Raw genomic sequence first — 22,098 nt, forward strand, 5'->3', positions numbered from 1 at the left:
ACTGCATTCTCTTGATTCATTCCCAGAGTACAGTCTATGGAATGAATCGTTCACAGGTCCTGTAGAAAACATATGAACATGTAATTAAAGACTGTATTATAATGCATGTGGGAGGAGAGGATGAATTAAGATAGCCTATTTCTTTCTCTTCCAGCCAGGCCCTTTCCCCCTTTTAGATACCAGCATGAAGAATACCGAGGGCAGAGTTGCTGTATCTTAGCTGGAAGGTATAGTACCTCCTGCTAGGAAGGATCATTAATGGCAACAGAAGCCTTGTTCTCCGCCCTGAATGTCAGCACTGAAATACATAGACTTACTTTTCCTTTGAGAGTAATATGTGCTTAGTGTCGTCACACATAGGAAGCTGTGCAGAGGTGAAGCCTGCCCCGCTTGAGACATAGCAAAATGCTCTGTGTGCCTCGCTTTTTGAAATAGAAGAATGGTTTTCCCTTAAACCCGAGCTGGCGGGGGCAGAAACCAGCCTGCAGCAGATGCTCCAGCGTGGAAAATGGCAGCTTTGATGGTTTAAGTTTTATAAGCCACTGGAAAACAGGATTTTACAGCTAGTGTCCAGGAAGCTTGAGCAGCCAAACAGGCACCTCTACTTACAATTAGCCAAATCCTGCAGTTCTATTCAGGGAATTTTTCTCAGTCACTAGTAGTTCTGTCTGTACAAGGTCTAAAGTGTCAAGGAGCAGGCACTGCAACTTGTTAAGTTTGTCCTTGTAATTCCAGGAACGAAGGCCAAATTTCCTGAAAAATTACTTCGGATCTGCCAAGGCTTCTAACGTAAATCCTTGCAGCACGTTAAGTATAGTAGTGCTTTGGGGTGCCACTACAGTAATAGGGTTTCTGCGTATTAATAGAGAAGCGCATGTCAGTGGTGAGTGCGTGGCAATTGTTTTTGAGGGGGAAAGAGGAACAATGCGAGAGGTAAGCTGACCTTATGAGACTAAGAACTGCTCCTGTAATTCCCTTATTCTTTAAAGGAGTAGCATCATTAATTTTCCATCATTTTAGCTTCACTATCTTAGCAGTTGCTCATTTAAGCAGTTCTGCATTCTCGATCTGCCTTTTTAATTGACATTCATTTCAGAGAGCTATTGATGCCTGTGTGGGCTGCTGCTGGACCACCTGCACTTTCACAGTAAGCCGTTCACAACAAAGCTATAGTTTTCTGATCTTGATTGCTGCAGACCCTTTAAAGGCTTTTCTCAATTGATGAGGGTGGTGTGGCCTAATGCTCTAGGAGACAGAAAAATCTGATTAGGAAGTTTCTTCTCAGTGGTTTTCTTTGTGGCTTTGGATAGTAGAAGTTTCTTCCTCTTGGAAGACTCAAGTGTCTTAATTGTACTAAACTTTTTTTTAATTGTACTCAAACTGATGCTGGCAGCTGGCAGGATGGTGTGTCTTTGTCCCATTGACTAGAAGGAGAAGACAGAACAGGAATTTGTACCTAATCTAACATAGGTATGCTTGAGGGAATCAATATCCTCTTTCATAACTGATGATTATATAAGTTATTGCTTTATTTCTTATAAAAGAAGAGCATATTTTTAATTTTCAAAGGCATTTTATTGAAGTCCTAGGATAGTACAAAGCATAGCTTTGGCATGTCCACAGATTGTAAAGCATATACCTCCTCAGTGATGGTGTGTTCTTTCCTCCTCTCTTCCCCTTGCCTCTCAAATAGCACCTACTACTTTTGTGGCAGGTGATTTAAAATTTATTTTGTTATTCCAGAAACCACGCCTGTGTCAAGCTGAAGATAGTGGAACATAAGACAGAAATTTGGTATTGTATATGCAGCTTTAGAATACAAAAAAAGCTTGTTTAACAGACAGCCACTAAGGAGAGGAGCAGCTTCACTGATACAATACGGAACAAAACAGCTTTTCCTACTTAAGGTGTAGGCTGTCACTTTAATGGGAATCTCAAATATTTCAAAGTTGGTTTTTGGAACAGAATTTTTTTTTACCCTGGAATTGTCTTGTCAATCACAATTAGACACAATTGAATTTCTTTCAGCTGCTGCTCAGTGTTTTGTCTTGGCTGATCTCTTTGAGTTAGTATTTTGTAAGGGAGCCAACCTGCAGAGCAAGAAGGGTGTCCATGTAACCAGTTCCCATCCAAAACATAACAAGCTAAATACTCAGCTCTTCTTCTCCCTTCATCTTTTAAGGAGTTATTACTACTGAGCCCAAACCAGATTTCACAATCTTTTGAAGTCTTTTTTTCTCCTACCTTTTGTTCCTCTCATCCATACAGTCATGTTGACAGTACCTGTTTTCTCGTGCTTTGAGCAATCTTTTTACATTCTAAACCATTGTATCAATAACTTTCCTAATGCTGGCATTTCTAATGTTTCCTGGCATACTTTTCCAATATTTCCTAATATTGGCAGGATGACTATATATATGCTCGTTGTCTGGAAAACTGTTGATGAAGTTGTCTGCCTGTCTTCCAGGAGGCAACGCAGCATTCACAAGTAAGGATTGGGTCTGTTCCGTCTCTTCAGCCTGTAGTCTGGATAGTTTAACCCATCAATGTAAATGCAAAGAGCTCTGGGAACATACCTGTGTTGTTTCCAAATCATTTTTCTGACACTGTTGTAGGTTTTTCCTGTTGGTCCATAGCAAGATTGCTTTATTATGCAGAATATTTTTTTTCTGGTACACATATATTTTCCCCTCTGAGTATGAGGACGTTATTGAGACATATAGTATAGAGAATACTCAGCTCTGACAATCTAATATAACTTAATATCCTTCTCTTTCCACTCCAGTCTTCCCAGAAGGAAATAAAAAAAATCTTGTCAGCAGTGATTGACTCATCCAATAGAGTCTTATTAAAGAGAGTGCAGGTTCGGTTTTGTTTGTTGGAGGGTAATGTGCTAGTGTTTCAGGTTATCCCTATTTTAGGTGCTGAAACATCAGTTAGCGCTTGAAAGTATTTTAGGTGCCTAACTCCCATTTGTTTTCAGTTGGATTTGCTGTGTGAATACCTTAAAACCACGGGGCTTAGGTAGAATGCTATTGGGTAGTTAATGTTTTCTTTTCCCCAGCACAACTTCCTTCTGTGTGAAGGAAATCTCATTGTTTTGCAGGAACTTTTTCAGCAAAAAAAATTTGCGGTTTGGGGCAGCTTCTGACCTAGTGATAATTCATCTATGAATACCACCGTTTCTACATCTGGAGTTTTTACCCTTAGGTAAATCCAGAAGATGTAATTAAGACCAACTAGTCCACAACAGACCAGTTAAAGACTTATCTGTCTTCAAAATGTCAACTTCTGTAGAGCTTTTTGTTAAATATTTACATTTAATTTCTTTAAAAGTCTTGTTTGCAGCATCTGGACAAACAGTTGCTGAAGGATTTGTTCTGAATGTGTTTTATTCAGTTCTTGCATTTTCCATGTGGCATATTTCTGTTAAAAAGTATCTTCCTGCATGAACACATTTCCAAATCTTTGCTTGTCAAAGCCTGGAAGTTAATTTTGTTTCCAACTGTTTTTCATTTCCCCTTGAGTTCTCATTTTGTGACAATGTTCACACAGCATAAGGAAACAAAGCTGGAGATGGGTTACATATCAAAACTCTTCATAAAGAGCAGTGTTTTAACTTCTTCTATTTTGTAGCAGTCCAAAGGTGCTCAGACCTTAATTATGTGAAGAAGCAGTCCGAGGCTGTAAGGAGTGAAATGGGCTTATTACCTCCCTGTAAAAGCTTATTAAAATCCTCCTTCATGTCTATTCCTGAGTTCAGGCTACAGTATCGTACCTTTAATTTCGATTGGATAGTGGCATTGTCAGCACGAGGCTTTGACAAGGTGATGGTAGGCCAGCAAGGGTGCTGCCATGACCGAAGAAAATACCATATTTTGAGTCTTGGGGAAAAAGCAATGAGTGGTATCTCCTGGTTTGGTTTTTTTCAGTTGATGTGGGGATGTTAGTTTTGAAGAATTTCTGGTCAAGGGAAACAATTCAAAATCCCATACCCTAGTCATTATGGGAAGTGCGATTGCTCTAAGGAGCAAATTAAGCTGTCCAGAAGCTTTAAAAAAATGTCAGCATACCTAATTGTGGATTATGTTTTGCATGAAGGAATGATATGTCCTTAGTTGTTGTTTTTTTGGTGGTTCCCCCCCCCCCCCCCCCCCAGCGGGATCTAGCTGTCATCTGTGCTTCTGCAGCTTCTGTGGTGACAGCTTTTTAATGGGAACTCTGAGAAAACCAGAGTTTGGAATATCGATATGGCAATTACTCTGCAATATTCATTTATTTACTGATTACATGCTGCAGGGACACTCTGAATTTTGGGGAAAACAATAAATCTTACACTCAGGCAGAGTGTCTATCACATAACCAAGAATTACCTGTGTTAAAGAGGAGGAGCATATAGTTTTGGTTTTCTAGTGTTCACTTGAGTTATTAATTGGCCTCTACAGAAAAGCACAGATCCATTTGTCTTTTTGGTTATGTATATCAACATCCTTAATGTGTGCAATGAAAGCTTTTCCCAATGAGAAATGCAACTGATAATGTGGCAAATATAAAGTCACACTTTTGGGCAGCTGAAAGGTAGATATTTAAAATGCCCAGATGAATTACAGTACTCCCTCTGCTATTTACCTCTATTTACACAGTCTTATAATTATGTGATCACATCGGGGTCTCTCATTATTTCTTTCTCTGGTTTCAGTCAATGGAGAGATGGCTGCAAAGTCCAATACGGAGTTCTGAGGTGTGGAGGGAAGGAGGCCATGATCTGATGGACCTTGATTGGTTTCAGAGTTAGGGTCCTATATAGGGAGCATGGCAGAAAGGCAAAGGAGGATTTTAAGGTTAAAGATTCCTTTAACCCAGGGAAATTGTATCCTATTGTATCCCTAACCTAGGGAAATCTGAGAGGGTTTCTTCCTGAGGTATTTTCTTTTGGCCATTCTCCTTTAATGCTGCCAGTCTCTTAAGACCTATATTGATTAGCTGAATTTAAGACACTAATTAAGACACTTAATTGAAACATGCCTGGGAGAGAATTTGGTTGTATTTGGTTTTATGTTTAAATCTCTGTAGTTTTGTCCAAGTGTAAGCTGCTTTAGATAGGAAATCTAAAAGTTTTTTTCTGTCTTTAAAATAACATATTTAAATGTTTAATGCCATAGATTGCTTTTGGTAAAGCAATATCGATGTTTGTCCTGAACTCAACAAGTAGTATTCAGAGGTCATAAGCTTTTGTTTACCAGTGATCTTTTTGGTCTTAATCCACCTGTCAACTGGCTTTCATTAAGAAAGGACATTGTACATATTGAAGTCAGCTTGAATTTAATGTCACATAGTCCTGGTTGGCAACATTATTAAAAGATAATTTTAATGTGCTCCTGACAGTTTTTGTTAATGAAGCATTTAAATGAATATTTAAAATATTGAGTATGCTTTTTATTGAAATACGTAAAATTAGACCCATTATGAGGTCTTATTTAACTTCTGAAAATATGAAACTCTCAGTGTCTTGGCTGCCTCAAAGGCTTAGGATTGAAAGAGTGGATCTGTTGTGGTTGGTGATACTTACTTGCCAGTCATTTTAAGTCATTGAAAAGTGCTACATTGTACTCCATATCAGTACATTAATCTTTTATTTTGAGTTCGTTTACGTAGTGGGATGAATGACCTCCACTAGATCTATAATTTTGAGGTGCAGTTGTAGCTCTCAGGAGTCACTGAGAATTCAGGTAAGAGGCAAGGCTGCCATGGTACGCAGCATTTGCGCAGTAATGTTTTGAAATCTCAGTAGGGTTATTAAAATAATGTAAAGCTTTGCTGCTGAAGAAGAAAAACTTGCCTCATTTTTTTACAGTATGTAAATATAACAAATGTCATAGCTCTTTTGGTGAACACGACTTTCTTTTTTGCCAGCTAATACAAAATAATAAAAATTAGTCCCCTGGAGGTTTTTCTGAGAATGAATAAAAGATGGCAGCTATCCAAGTCAGGGTTCAAATCAATTGGCAAAGTGCAAAGGTCAGTGATTGCTTCTTGAGGTTTCAGTAGCTTGCTTTGCATTTTCTCTCAAAATATACAGCAGGTTTATACCTTTAAAGGAAGTGTTATTTTCTGGCAGTAGTTGGCAAAGCTGCACTCAGTTACTCTCATTGGCTAAATGGGCCCTAAATTTAAAAAATGTTCTAATCTGGCAAAACTGCAGTCTGCCAAGAATGCCATAACATACTGTAGTCTAGATTACATAGATTGGAAGAGTTTTCCCTCCCTTCTGTTTTTTTTCCCATTCAATTTTAGCTGAACTTATAAAAAATGGGATGAGAACTTTACACTTCAGTCAATATTTGGAATGTTTGTCTTGACTATGAAATATGATTTAAGTGTGTGTTGTTTTTTTCTTTTTTCTTCCATTAGATATGATATTTCTTCTGGCCTTGGTGTTAGGGACTGATGCCAGATTACAGATTTCACAGTATAGGTTGGTTTTGTTTAATTTTTAAAGGACACTTCCCTTTGCAAACAGTACAAGTTTCTCATGAGTATATTTTGGGGATTATACTCTTGTCATCTTGTCCTTTCCCCCCATCTTATGTGTGTTTATCCTCTTCATTTGTTTGACCTACTCTTTTTTTTTTTTTTTTTTTGTGGATGCTTTAATCTTGTTTGGCATCTATACATGTGATTCATTATTGTTTCTAATTGAAATTGAGGTCCATCTATTACCATTACAGTTCGAGCATGTGGCGTCCTTTTATGCTGTTCTTTAAAGCAGTTAAATGACTGTATTGGGCTATTGCAAATTAGAATGACTTGTTTGTTTTTATTTCATTGCTAAAATTGTGAAATAAACTGTAGTTTCATTAAATGTAATTAAAGGGCATGGGCTTTTCCTGTGTCTCTTCTCCTGGCTTTCAATCGTTGTACTGTAAATGCTACAATTTAGAGAATTCAGGTCAACTGACATTGTACTATCTATATGTATACAGTTTATGTGTACATATATGTATCTTGTATACTGTTAATGACAGAATTTGAGTTTGTTTTTAGATAGGGTTTTTTTCACTGGAATTTGAATTAAGGGAAGATGTGTATAGTTGCTCAGAAAAGTTTCGTTTCCCCAGCCGAGTTTACCAGCTTGACAAAAGAAGAGTATCAACAACCCTAGTCACTTCATGATGTACAACCGGTTGCTAATGCCGTTTGTGCCAGCTCAAAGCACCAATTATTTTATGCTTTGGGTACACAAAATCAAACTGATGGTTTTTAAAGGGCACTTTATGCTGTCTTTTTGTAGCATCCTCAAATGTTTGCCTTGCGATCAAAGGGAATATATTTTTTTGCAATTTCTGACCTTTTAATAGTCCTTTAATTTGCATTAAAAATTTCATGTAAGTGACAACTCGTATTTGCTGTCACTGACCTAGTAAAACCTAGCACATTATTTTTTGGGGTAAAAAGTAAGGCGATTATACCTTCATCAATTACCAGAAAAGTCATTATAAACTCCATCCTCAAAATGAAATGGAAGAAAAATAGTCTGCTGAAATACTACCTAGCAGAACTAAACATTTAAAGCTAAATGCAAATGCTAAATTCAGAACTGCTACTCTGACGTACGTTCATTATGCTGAAGTAAATTGTGGAGGGACTCAAAACCTTGACTAATATTGCCTCCTGATGGCTTATATTTGCTGGACTAGTGAGGAGACTTTAATTTTAAGGAATGCTTTTCTTGTGAAGACTTCTTTAAAATGGTATTTTTATTTCTGCCCTATGTCTTTCAAATATTGGAACAATCATAACTACCTTCTTCCTTGTAAATCTGTTGTTTATTAAACAGTAATTTCCTGTTTAATTAATATTTATAATGCCTACAGTCTGTGATTGTTTCTAGAGCTAGCTGGTCCTGGTTTGTCCGCTCAGGGCATGCTGGATCTGGTTCTGTCCATCACTGATCCCTGCTAGAAACAGCTGTAGAACTGGTTCTCATCTCTGTGGACGTCGGTAAAGCATTTGACCCTGGGACACATAGGAAACTATTTCCTTATTTAGGTAGCGTGGAGATTAGAATTTAAATAAAATAAAAGTGGTTATACAGAGGATGTGATGGTGGTACTGGGAGGGGAGGGAAGTTGGTAGTAGTGTTATTTTTTTGGGTGGTGGTGTTGGAGCTCGTTTTTGGGCTTGACCATGTTTAACAATTTCTTTAGGTGTGTTAACTGGTGAAGTTTGCTGATATTGAAGCTGAGAGACATAATTTGCCTAGCAGAGCATCCCGCAGAGGACAGGATAACTCTAAGGATTAGAATAATAGTAGGGTGATGGATGGTAAATAGTTTGCAGTGCAAAAGCTTTGGGACTAGTAAGAACTTAATAAACCATGGAAGGGGAGGATGGTGGCGTGAGACTTTACCATCATGAGATGCTATGCCCGCATGAAAGATGAACAAAATCTTGGAAGGATCAGATAGATGTTTTGTGCAGTAAGTGGAAAAGAGGGGTGCCATTGTACATGGTGCTGGCAAAATTGCATACACACTGGGAACATGGCAAGTCAGTCATCAAGGTCAAGGAAGATGGCCTTGAGAGAGGATGCATTAAACGCCATGGTATGGCAAGCCCGATCATATGAAAGGAGACGCTTGGAGTTTGGCCTGGTATAACCACAGTAAGGAGAGTGGATATGACTGCTGTCAGTAACTATATCAATGAATAAATGCCAGAGAAGGAAAATAATTATTTCAGCTGAATGTCAATAGCGATGCAAAGTACACCAGTATGAATTAACTATCAGTAAGTTCAGACCAAATATTTGAAAACAATTTACATTACACTCAGGCTCTCATCTGTTATATAATCTATAAAATGATTTATTATGGTATTTGGGAACTGCACTTGGTAACATAGGAGGTCACTTTTGGTTGTTTCCCCTCAGGTAGGAGAAACTGCCGGCGTTTGAAACAGAGGTAAAATTCCTGAAATTCTGCTTATATTACAGAACTAATCAAGTAAGTTTTCTTGTGTTTTGTAGGGCGTACTGGCAGCTTTACTAAATTTTCAGTATGCTTGCCACTTAATATTGTGAGTGCAACTTTAATAGTTGGCTGTGTCTTCTTTGTAAACGTAATAATCAGCATGTAATGCAGTGAAAATTCAGAGGAGTAGTCCATCTGTTTATGTAGCACTTTTTTTTCATAAGAATTAAATCTAGAATTATTCAGATAATTTCTGTAAATAGAAACAGAAGTCTGTCTGCAGTCTATTCCTCTTAAATCCTGCTATTTTTAACCATTAAAAACCTCTCCAAACATTAGGATTGTACCACCCAAATAATGGGAATAAGCTTTGGGTGGAAAACAACACTTAGAAAGCTTCTATTTGGAAGGGAAGAGAAATGATGTAGAGATGGAACTGGGCCATGGTCTACAGCTGTTTTGTAGAAGGGTGGTGATCCTGTTGCATAGTTGAGGACTGGCTTTTGTCAGAGCTCTTGGGTAGACTTTTGACTTAGTAACAGGTCGGTGCTTTGCGAGCATTTGCTCAAATACCAAAGAACACGCAATAGAAATGCTTCACAGGTTTTGCATCAGACCTGAGGCTTTAGCAATTACGTGAGTCATGCAGAATTGCGTGCAAGTTGAAGTCCAAGACCAAAGTTAGAGAGGCATTTTCATGAAGGACAGTTATTGTTTACCAGCGCCATATGGAATTTAATAGAGTTGCAAACAACATTTTTAAAGCTTACATAAGAAAGGAATTGCATGCTGGAGGATCATCTGTCTTATCTAAGTAGGCAAAATATTCCTCTGTTTAAAAAGAAAAAGAAGGGGGGGAAACATGGTGATAAATGGTATCTCTTCATTTGCACTGAAAGCTTTCATATTTCACAAGAGTATTTGATTAATGTAGATAAAGGCATAAATGTATGGAGGGTGATATAGGAATAATAAAAGCATCACATATCCCAATGACACATCTGGAAAATTTTGTAACTCTAAAGATAAATTAGACTTCTGTGGAATGCACAGATGATGCATACAATAATAAGATAGTATTTTGTTGATCTGAGTTCCTGATTATTCGATAATTTAGTTACGGTGTCAAAGCAATATATTAATATGGAAAATTGCAGAATAATTTAGCTTGTGTACTTCAGTTGTTTGATGGAAGCTCTGGCAATTTATTCAGCTAAACTATTCCTGGGTTTTATTCTATAAAACCTCACTGATCTATAATTTAGCTTGTTTGGCTTTATAATGCGATGACAACATGCAGCTAAATGCAGAAAGGATTTACAGGTTAACAAAGTTTAAGTGAAAAATTGTGCTGGTAAATGTAGTTTCTTTAGTTGTCAGGATTGTGAGTGGATCTACACAGGTTTTTACTATCTAATGCAAATTAAATGTCATGATTTTTTTCTCGTAAGGCATTCAGTGCACGTTGTTATTAAAATATAAAGGTATGAATGTAGATAACGCTGGTAGCATTGCTGTACTTTGTTTATGCCATGAATCAGAAAGGTGCAAGTTATTAAAGGGGATATGATCTGAATGAAAACACAGTGTCTATAGGGTTGTTGGGCTAGACCTTGTAGAAACTAAGAAGAAGAAAGGGCCAGGTAAAGACAGACATTAAAAATAACCCCACAAAGAATTTTTCCTCTTGTTTTCTCAGAAATGTCAGGAATTATGGAAGGTTTCACAAATAGAGAAGTTGGGGAGGTGGCCAGGAAAGGAGGCGTTTCTCTTCATTCAGAAGTGCTGTTTCCATGTTTGCCCCTTTTCCACACAGATTTCTTGGAAGGTAACTCACCAAAAGCAGAAAACGCTGCATCATGAATCATTATATTATTTTTTATATATATATATATAAAAATATATATTTTTTTCCTTTTTTTACCACAAATTTGAGTTTAAGGTAAGATCTTTCTTACTCCCTCAGAAGACAGGATAAAAACACGTCATTATATCAAAAAACCAGTAAATATGAATGAGAAGTATTTTCTTATGTTGTTTTTTATGCATAGTAGCTAAAGAACTTGTTGCTGTAAGAATTTTTTTAAATAAAAGATTAGCAGGAGTCAAGAGAGACTTAGAATTTCTATTGATAACACAAATTTCTAAGGTATATTTACTGATAATATACATTAAGACACTGGGAAATCTGGCTTTAAATCAAACTTCAAACATTCTTGTCCTTTGTGCCAATGTTAAAGAAAAATTATACTGGCTCAGATTAAATACCCCCATGGGTGAAGCAGGGTTTATTCAACAGTCCTCGATTTTGGAATATAAAACAGGGCAAGCGGATAGAAAGCAGGGGAAGTTTTCTGGGGAAGGATTGCTGTGTCTGCTGTTCTTGAAGTTAGGGAACCACAGGTGATGGATGCCCTGTGCCTTTGTCCAGAAGTACCTTCTTTCCTTCTCTCGCCATTTCTCCGGTTCGTTTCTTGCATCTGTGTAAATTAGTGATGTCCGCAGCGTCCTTCAGTTTACGAAGGGATTGCTTTTTGGCTTTGAACTCCTGCTGAATAATTTTCTGTTCTACTCCCTCGTATAAGAAACGGCAAGTGAGCACTGCTTGTTTGGGCGTTCTTCCGCTTGGGTTTTGTAGACATTGATCATGGTGCTGCCCTGCAGTGATGCCTCGTTTGCCCTTTTTTGGAAGGGTTAACTCTGGAAACACAAGCAGCGTAGCCCTCTTGGAGCACCCGTACATGAACTGGGTTGGCCTGGTGTAGGCATATCTTTCTTTCTTATAATTCAGTGCTACAACCCTCAGCTTCCTGGATTTGTCCAAAACCTCTGCGATGGAACTGTAATTTTAAGTCACCTATCTTTCGCCATTCTGGGATGGAGAATATATACATTTCTGACTTCAGTGAGTGAAGTCCTGGGTTTTTTACCCACCTTGATTATGGTGTGACCAGGTGAGGCTGCTTCATTTTCTATTTCTTGCTCTCTCTGTTTGTATAGCTTCTTTAATGCCATATATCTGCTGGGTTTGGAAATCAACATTCTCAGGTGCCTTTGAATTCTGAGCAGTATGGAATATTTTTCCTGTAGGTATGAAACATTTGTTTCCGCTGATTTAAAGGGAATGCAAAGTGTACCGAATACGTAACTGGAGAAAAACCAATTAAGAATTAAGAACTTCCCTTGTGTACGGTTTACATCTATATATTTTATAGAGAGCTTAATGTTAGTGTCGGGCCACTGAGTATCTTCAGACATTTTTGTGAACTCAGTATATAATAGCATATTTTCAATGAAATCAAATGCACCCGAAGTACCTGTTAGTGTAGGAATCTGCTCTAGTATAGTCTGGTTAAATATTAATGCAAAGGCTTTTGTCGTTGCACATTTTTACCCATAATTTCTTTAATTTGGTATTATGCGTTTTTGCATAATTTAAATATAGACATCTGGACAATTTACTTAGGCAGCATAATGTTATGTTTTACTGAAAGTGTCTGCACAGTGTATTCTTAGGACTGTGTGCCAGCAGCTAACTGTTCAATATTTAAATAAAAGAATTGAGTTTTTGCATTGGAAAGTGTAACAGAAATTAAACTCCTCCAAGAGGTTCTGTTCATTAAAAGGGCAGTTTACTAATTACATGGACTCTTTAATATGTACTAGGCCAGTAGCAGCATGTCCTTCACTCTACTGGTAGATTGGTCAAAGGAATGTTAGAAATGTCTTTTGGGCTTATTTTCTTTTTTAAATTTAATTCAGTATGCTGTTGTGATTGAGAAAGTAAACTTGCATGATTCCATTTTTGTGTGTGCATTTAAAGAAATAAATTTGAAGAAATCCTATGTATCTTAGAGGTGTTCTTTATCATGGGCAGTTGTATATGATGAAGACTAACTCTATGGCTCAAATAAGTACCTTACACAAAGATTTTGTTCCTAAACTACCAGAACATATCTTAGCTGCGAGCTTGGAGCTGCCTCCATATCAGTTAATACAGCAAACTTAATACATCAGTGCAGAAAGGATGAGATTTCACAATAGCTCTTATCTCTCACAGAAGTGTTAATGAATTTACAATGTCAGGATATTTCTGACTGCTGAGTCAGAGCTGATTTCAAAGAGACCATCACTTAAATGTACCATATAATCCCCTTATTTTAACTTTGACTCAAAGTGTTTTCTTACATGCTGACTCAGAATTATTTTCTGAGTTTCTACTCTTCAAATAAGCCCATTTGATGTAGCGGCTCCTAAAGAAGAAAACCCTTTTTTTTTTTTTCTCCCCCCCACTCCTCCTCACACAGCAGCCATTTATATTACCGGGAGTGCTCCTTTGTGGATAATACTTGGCTTGCTTTATTTTCCACAGTTTATGAACGCATCTTAAGTACTGAGGGAGTACACTTTTCTGTTCAAGGATAATTCAAGCTAAGATGCGTGCAGTACATTCAGCTTTCTTAAACTGTACCTTGAGGTTTTCATAAATTTTCTGAATTAGTGGTTTTTTTTAATAGGGACAGTGACCTTTCCTGCTCTTGTCGTTTGACTTATGGATTCACTGCTGCTTAAAATTGTGTGCCACAAATGAAAGTGAATCAAATCATGGCTCAAACCTACACATTTCTCTGCCTTATAATAGCTTACAGACCTTCAATTTATTTCAAAAGAGGTCTGTCTTCCTTTAGAAGCATCCTTCCTATGCCGTCGAGGATGAAAGAGGGACAATTTGGCTACTTCTTTCTGGCCTTTTTCTTTTTCTCTCACTGTGGGAGAACAGAGTAGTAAAGATCTATTGTTGATGAGGTTTCTGTCATTTTGGTTTGGGGCAAAAGGGCACAGTTTGGCATTTGGAGGCTTCCTTGCAGAAGCTTTTGAATCTGGAATTAAATTTTAAGCCAAAGGATTGAAGTTTAGCAGTTACTCCCGATACCTGATTTAAGATTCAGGATTTTTAGTAAATTGTATCTGAAGATAAAAGCTAATTTACAGCAGTTATTAAGGGAAAAAAAATTATAGTTAATCGCAGCTACTGTCTGCTGCATTCCATCAACAGGATGCATTCTGTGTGTGGATGGTAGTCGTTTACAAAATAAGCGTTTAGAAACTCAATTAATTTGTGTTCTTTAATTTTAGATCTGAATAAATAAGGAACACATCTTTTTTAATTCACAATTATGCATGCTTTATTTCTGAATATAGTAAAAATGTGTTAAATATTAAAAGACGGGAAAACGAAGAATCTTTTTTTTTCTTTATTCATAATTATTTGTGAGATCTTTCTCACCCAGCGATAATTTCTTTGCCTCCTGGGATGTCTATTTTTTTCTCAGTCAGGGATGTTGGCAAGTGCTTTGTTATGCTGGGGAAAAAATGTTCAGCTCTTAATATTTTATCAGTTCCATTGGGCCGAAGGTGCCAGCAGTTGTGTAAACGGCTACCAGTCCTCAGTGTTTTAAGTCTTCAACCTCGTCATATGGCAACACTATGAATTATGTGTAACAGTAGATGCCACTCAATAAATACTTAATATGTGATAGGTATTTTTGACTGATATTACTTTTTTCACTCGAATGATGATTTAAGCTGTATTTTTTGGTTTTATGAGGTGACACTTTTATAATATCAAGGAATAGCTGGGTGCATTTTGAATGTCAGAGAGCTGAAGGGCAACATGAATCACAGCTTTTTTTCTTTCTTCCTGAATGCTGGAGAACTTTTAAATTCATCCATGACCAGAGCAGGATTTCCTGGTTTTTGTTTTTGAGTGTCTTTTGTATGTTGTGCCATCATCTCGCCTTGCCCAGGTGTATCCATACTTAGAATTTATTGAACCGTATCAATATTGATGACGTTTAGTACTGTGCAGGGAAATGAGCTATTGCATCTGTTTTCTTCTTTCAGATTTGTCAAGTTGCTGTACTTGGGAAAACACATATAGCAATCTATCTGTTTTTTCTTATAAACAGTGCAGTGTCTTGGTTGGCTCTGGAGAAGGCATACTGATGACTTGGAAAAGGAGTAGTCACACTACTGTCAGAAAACCTATTTTCTGTGTTTACTAGCACCAGGAGAAAAGTGTGTGCCTTAGAACACACAAAGTTGATACTTGCTAATGTTGTCTCTCCTTCCTGGCTTGTCAGTCTTCCTTGGCTCGTAAGGGCTTAGCTGTTTTACGTAGAAAAATGCGTTCATTTTGAAAGGCAGTGTGGGTACACATTCACAGTCTCTGTTGCTGTTATCTTCCAAGCCTAGAAGCCAATAGGATTTTGTTTCAACTTGAAAAATAAACTTTATAAATACTAAAATTGATTTTAAAACTGTAACTAACTTCTTATTTATTGCATAGACTGTCTGATCAGTACTGCATGATGTGATATTTTGTCCGAGGTTGAAGTCTCCCACTTGTAGTCCTGCTGAATGATGCTTCATCCTACAGGTGGCTGTACAATGTTGCCCAAAAGAATTTTGAAGAATTCAAATTACATGCTGCAAATATTTCCTACATTTATTTACTGTTGTCAGTGCTTCCCTTACATTGGATGATGTTTTAACTGTTTAGGCTTATGGAGTTTTCAGATGTCTGGGGTTTTTATGGTGCAAGATTCAATTTATTTAAAGGATTGTCAAAGAGTTTTCAGTTTTCTATTCCTTAACCGTACTGAATTCTGAGGAGTTTTAAATTCTTCTTACCGTTATGCAAGGTGGTACGTAGCTTGCTTTTAGACAACATTGCTTTGTTATGCTCTTGATTGATCTTCCTTATCTGGTGTAATTCAGCTGTTTGTCTGGTTTCTTTCAAATAACACCTTCACAGATTTCCTGAAAGAAAGCTTGGAACGCTCAGTGGAAATACAACAGTCTCATTGAAAATGTAAAAAACCAGGCTTTTCTTTTTTTTGGTGATGTTACAGAGAATAAATTACATTAAATGTGGTTTAGAAAGAGAAGGAAGAGTGGTATGTCTTGCATATCCTAATAAATAGACTTTTGTCCTTCACAGGAACAAACCTTGGCTCTGAGGAAAGAAGGGATAGGTGTTGTGTTAGATTCTGAACTGCCTCATCTCATTGGCATTGATGATGATCTGCTCAGTACTGGTATCATCTTGTACCACTTGAAGGTAAATACACATCTGTGTTTATATGCCTTGTGATTTTTTTTTTTTCAGTAGACAAATTGTAGTATTAATTAGCTATCTAAATATAGTGCTCATTACATTTCGCCACCATAGTAAGAAAAGCTCGTTATATTTCTCTGCTATAGTAAGAAAAGCTCCTAAGAGGTTGCAACTGATTCACTTAAAATATCTGTTAATTTACTGGGTAGGTTTATCCTGAGGGTCAACTGGTTAACCAGAGATAGGTGTTTAATATTCCTACCCATGTATATTGGTTTATCGTTCATCTCGTTGTAAAGCTTGACTTGAAATCCAAATCTAGATTAATTGCCTCAGAAATACAAAAATGGTTCTACACAGGACAGTTGAAACTTGAATTTGTTAGTAATTTTGTATAATAATGAGTGTGAAGGCTTTCTAAAAATGCTACCTGACTTTGTTTCATGTATGTGTAAACATGTATTTCGTTCAGGTTACTCTGAGAAAGTGGAAGGATAACTTACATCTTTGTGTGGGAGAAAGGGAGATTTCAGCTGAAAATAATGTGTGTTTCTGTCTTAATTAGGAAGGCCAAACATATGTTGGCAGAGAAGATGCTGTGGCGGAACAGGATATTGGTATGTAATTTGGCTTTTTTTACATTTTTACATTCTTTCTTCAGTTGTTTTTCCTTCTAATGTCCCAATATATGAACAAAGCTTCATAACTTTTTCCCTTTTTCTCTTAGTTGTCTGTATGTTCTTGCATATTTTTATTTTTAGAAAATTTGAGAGCTGAATTACATGCGATTTACATGCTCAGAGAGCATGACTTCTAGAATAGCTTGTGGGCTTAAAATTTATTCATATTCATATACTTGTTACTAATATATTTCTTGCTTCTCTTGAAAAAGCATCCTGTAAAAATACCATCCTTTTTAATACAGTGCCTGTCACAATTACTGCACAGTCATTCTCCTAATCTTTGTATAAGGACAGTATTGTTAAATTGTTACACCTAAAGCAGTCTTTGGACTTTAGATTTGAGTTGAAGAAAACTCTGGAAGTTGGTAAAAAGTAGGTAGGCTTCTTTTACTGATTTTCTTATTCACTTCTTATCAAAGCAACTAACTGCCAGACCTGGACTGCCCTGTCACATACGTTGCTTGAAGGCAGTTTCATTAAATAAACTACATCCTTTAATTCTCAGGTGAGAGATCAAGAGTCAAATAACTTAGTTTGGTATATTTTTGTGGGTCAAAAGATGCCTGGATTAAGATTTCTATATAAATTTCTTGAAAATAGCGAACTTGAGTTGCTTTGTGGCATTAAACAATACAGTTAGAAATAATTGTACATTAGTTGAAGAAGAGACAGAAAGTAGCATAACTGATTGATAAAAGGCCTGAATATAATAGAACATAAGAACCTTATTTCAGCCATCCTCGTTAGTCTACAATCACATGTTATATCCAGTCTTTTCAGATTTATGCATGGTTGCTTTAAGGTCAAAAAACTTTTGTTATTTCTCAGAAACGGGTCAAAAACCCTTGTCTCTACAAATACGTAAATTTTACTTTACTGTTTGCTATCAGAAGGAAAGAAGCATTTACTAATCTGGTGCTAAAACATAGGAGGAAAGAACACTACACCAAAAAAACCCAAGCAACCAACACACTTCTCTTTGCACTACAATAAAACAATTAACAGCATTGACGTTTAAGGCATGCAGGATGTGATGAAGGAGGGAAAAAAATGATTGTCCGGCATAAAGAGAAAAGATACTCTCAAATACGTAGTGTGATATGTCCTTAATAAATGAATATCAGCATGCTAATCTTAATAGTTGTTAAGAGACTAATTATTTTATTTCTTTGAATTTAGTTCTTCATGGCCTTGATTTGGAAAGTGAGCATTGCATCTTTGAAAATCTCAACGGTACTGTGCATCTAATACCACTGAATGGAGCGCAGTGTTCTGTGAATGGTATTCAGATTACAGAGGCGACACACCTAAACCAAGGTATTCCCTAGCGTAATGACATTTCTGATACAGCATCTTTGTTTCTTTCTGGCAACAGCACTGAAAAAAATCTATGTGTATAATATAAAGGGGTTAATTAATTTTAATTCCATGTCGTCTTAACTACGGCCCAAAACCATCAGCAGAGCATGGAATTTTTGTTCTGTCGAAGAATTGCCATGTGGTGAAAAGTGAATTCTTTACTAATTTAAGCCACTTCATAATGTTGAGTATGAATTGATGGTTACCCTTTGATTTCCTTCAATGTTATATGTAAAGTGAACTCCATGCCAGATTGCTTAGGTTGCCCTAATATTAAGAAAAAGAATATTGGTCTCTACAGGACTAAAATAATGTCAGAGACATCCTCCCCCTGCCCCCCGCCCCCCCCCGAGCTTCAGGCTGGTCCTACTGAACACGCTGGTGCCAAATCCTCCTGTATAGCAGGAGATTCAGCTGGAGCATCTGGTTCCTGCAGCTGTAGGGAAATGACAAAAAGGGGGAGGCTAACCCTTATGGAGGAAGTTTAGAGAATTATAATTTTAATATAAAAGCTTTAAAATCTGGAAACGAAAAAGCAGCTGGGACAGCTGGGAACAAAGTTGTATTGTGTTGGCCTGGAAAGGACTGGCTACCAAGTAAGCTGGTGAGTGCTGCAGCAGAGGTTCGGGATGTTTTATCTTTCAGGAGCACCCAGAATATTTTCCCGTTTAGCAATGAGCTGAAGACCTGTTAGCAGTGAGGCTGACAGCTCAGCTGCTGACAAGCAATGTCACTTTACGTTCTTGGAACAAAGCTTTCAGAGTAAGCTTATTCTAACAAAGCAAGAATGCAACGTTGAACAAGGGAAGTCTCGCATCTTCTCTGAACTCAAACAAGTGCTTCAAAAGTCTGCTTTCAGAAAGCAGGGAGTTTTGGTGTAGAGAGGGGATATTGATTTTTAAGTGTCTATTTCTTCATGCAAAACAAGACCTATGTGATTGTTTCTGTTACACCTACTGGGGAAAAAAAAGAAAGCCCAGCTCCCTTTGTCTTATGTTTGAGTAAATCCCATTGATAAATTGTTAGCAACAGAAATGTTGACATTAATGGCAAATAACACTGTAAACATAAGAATTGCAGTTGCAATGACTCATCTTTACTTCGTCCTACTGCATTTCAAAGGCAGTAAGGTTTGATGTGCCTCAGAAGAAAGTAGGAGTTTGGATGCGATTTCCCTCTTCCAGGCCTAAGTAACAACTTGATTTTTGTCCTGTGAACAGTGGAAACGTGACTTTTTTCCCTCCTGAATTTGTCTAAAGAAATTTGCAACTCAAAAGAAGGGGAAAGGGTTGCTTTAAGTTACTAAATTGTGAAAAACAGCGGTGTGAGCTGACCTGTAGACAGTGTAACCAGACCGAGTCTGACAGAAAGGTGGCAGCTACGAGATCTGGTGGGCAAAGCTGATGAAATAACTAGCTTAATGACTCGTGCACAAGCCACGTAGCCTGGCAGCATTAGCATTTAGTCTCACAGCATGAAGTGCCAGCCTCCTTAAATATCTGCTTTAGGTAACGCTGATTAACTGCTGATATATTTAAATGTTTCCGTTCATCATTAATAACTGTTCATTTAAAAATGTGTTAAGTTTTTAGACTGTCACGGAGTTTAAAGAAAAAAAAGGCATATTAATTAATTACCACTTCCTTCTACAGATTACTTCCAGCATTTGTGAATTCTGGCTAATGTGGCCTTTTTGTGTAAATGTAACTTACTACAATATTTTGTTGTTCTTGAGAACATATGGTAGGATTTCTGGAGGTAATTGAATTAATATTCATAATTAGAATTAGTCCTTTACCTTAAATTTATCCTCAACTTCAACCAAGTTTTCTGGTTTTTAGGCCAAACTGCCAACCCTTCTGTACTTAACGTAACCTCCTACTGCTTGGGTTTTTTTATAGTTAATAAAAAAAAGCTTTCAAAAATAAAAAAGGTGACTCTTAGAAGTTGGTAAGATCTTAATTATTGATACATTTGTTTGCATAGTTCCAAAAGATTGTTCTGTGTAGATCAGAGATGCTTGATGACATTCAACATTCATTCTTCTTACATGTGTGTGTATATATATGTATATATGTACATATTTACTTTTTTCTCCCCTGTGCTCTCTGGTCATGTATATGTTGGAGTCAACCAGTTAAATAACGAGATCAGAGCTCCACAAATGCTAAAGACTCTTCTTGGTTAGTTTTTGTTGTTGTTTTTGGTACTATTACTGTATTTGACAACCCTTTTGTCATTGCCATTTAACATGTAAGGAGAATAAGAGTTGTTGCTTACAGTAAATGAATGGAAAGCAAACCCCATTGCAAATCCAGTTATGTTTCCATGACGACATTTACGCTGCTCTTTGCACACCTGCATTCTGATGGGGAGCTGTATTGTGCAACAGCGGGCAATCAAACCTGGTGCTTGGGAAATATTTGTCTGTACGGTTTTGTCCAGACTTATTTTCCTAAAAGGTCTTTGATGTTGATGCTTATCTAAGTTCTGTCAAGTGGATTGTAGAGTTTTTCCTTAATAACAGAAAATACTATGATAATAATAAAAACCACATAGAAGTTCTATATTGCAAGAAGTGGCATCGTGAAGTAATCATGCCTGTGACATGATTAGATTAAAAAAAAAAGGAATGTAATCGGAGAAGTGGGGGAGTTGTAGTTCCCCTTCTCATCTGTACGTTGGCCATGTTAGTGTGCTAAATACTTCCATAACCGTGTATCGTCTGACATGCGCGTATCGCTTCGCCTTCCTCCTACCCAGATTTATGCCACATCTCCTCCTGTAGGTTCATGGTTGTAGTATTCAGAGAAGTACTAAAAGAGAAACCTAGGAGTTGTCCGTGCTTGCTGTTAAGCCCCTCTCTCTCCTGTTTTCTTTTGAATTTGTTTTAAAGTTGGGAACGCGGATCTGTATCTATATTCATTCTGAAATTTTAATTCATTTGTTGAAGTTGCTTCCACCTAGTAATGTGGTCAAAAATGTTTACAATTAATTATTTTTATCTTAATTTGAAAGTAACTGAAGGAATTTCATAGAAGTCCTCACTGTCTCCATGCAGTCAGCAAGAGTGGAACAGAGAAACGTTTGGGACAGTGGTGAGCATATGAAGCAGTGGTAGACTAGAAACGGTTTTAACCCTTGAACTACAGCAGTCATGACCATCAGGGACCCCTTTTAACATGCTTACATAAAAAGTAGGCCCAGCGCACTTCTCACAGGAAAGGTCAACCTGCAGCATCACATAAATTAGAGGTGGTATAAAAATGACTTTGCAATACAAACCTATGTACAGATTGATGAAAGGTAATTCTTTTTAAGATTAGACTGAGGTAACCTATTCATATGGTTCAAAGCTGAGGTGTCATGTAAACAGCAAGAAGTGATGTCGTGACTGTAGTGCTCTTTGCCATTTATTTGCCAAGACTGCATGGCCTTATTTGGGTTGTTATTCCCAACTAAGCTAATTTTAAGAGGTACATTCCTTATTAAGGACAGCATTTAATTTTCAGATGTTAAGAATTTGTTTGTAGTAAACAGTCTAAGTGCCGTTTTTTCATATTGTGGATGTAATGGAGTCCTTTTTCTTTTAAAATTGCCTCATACCGACCAACAGAGAAATGCTTGATTCTGTGGTGGTGAACTGGGAAGAATTCCATGTAATGACAGTAGTGAGACATCACTGACAATATACTGCTTAGCAGGAAAATATTAATCTTGGTGCCATTGTCTTTAAAATATGATAAGAATTGCCCAGAATCTCATTATTTGTGACCTGTACCTTAACTGATCAAATACAATAATGGATGTGCACTAAGCAATATGAATTATTCAAGGTTCTTCTCTCAGAAAATAACTATTGGGTATAAAAGTCTAATAATCTTGCTTTGAGTGACAATAAACTTCAGTGGTGTTCCACATAAAGAAGAAGAAGGTAAGTGAGAGTATAAATTACAGAGATCTG

General features: G+C 37.1%; 1 protein-coding gene across 1 annotated transcript in view; it reads left to right on the forward strand.

Moving 5' to 3' along the window:
• KIF16B (kinesin family member 16B) overlaps nt 1-22,098 on the forward strand; it is a 138,264-nt gene that overhangs the window by 48,769 nt on the left and 67,397 nt on the right. Inside the window, exons 13-15 of the mRNA XM_059828444.1 lie at nt 15,976-16,095; nt 16,658-16,709; nt 17,955-18,092. Coding sequence (XP_059684427.1) covers nt 15,976-16,095; nt 16,658-16,709; nt 17,955-18,092 — 310 coding nt within the window. The remainder of the gene's footprint in view (nt 1-15,975; nt 16,096-16,657; nt 16,710-17,954; nt 18,093-22,098) is intronic.

The sequence above is a fragment of the Gavia stellata genome, chromosome 23 (genome assembly GCF_030936135.1).
Source record: "Gavia stellata isolate bGavSte3 chromosome 23, bGavSte3.hap2, whole genome shotgun sequence".
Classification (NCBI taxonomy): Eukaryota; Metazoa; Chordata; class Aves; order Gaviiformes; family Gaviidae; genus Gavia; species Gavia stellata.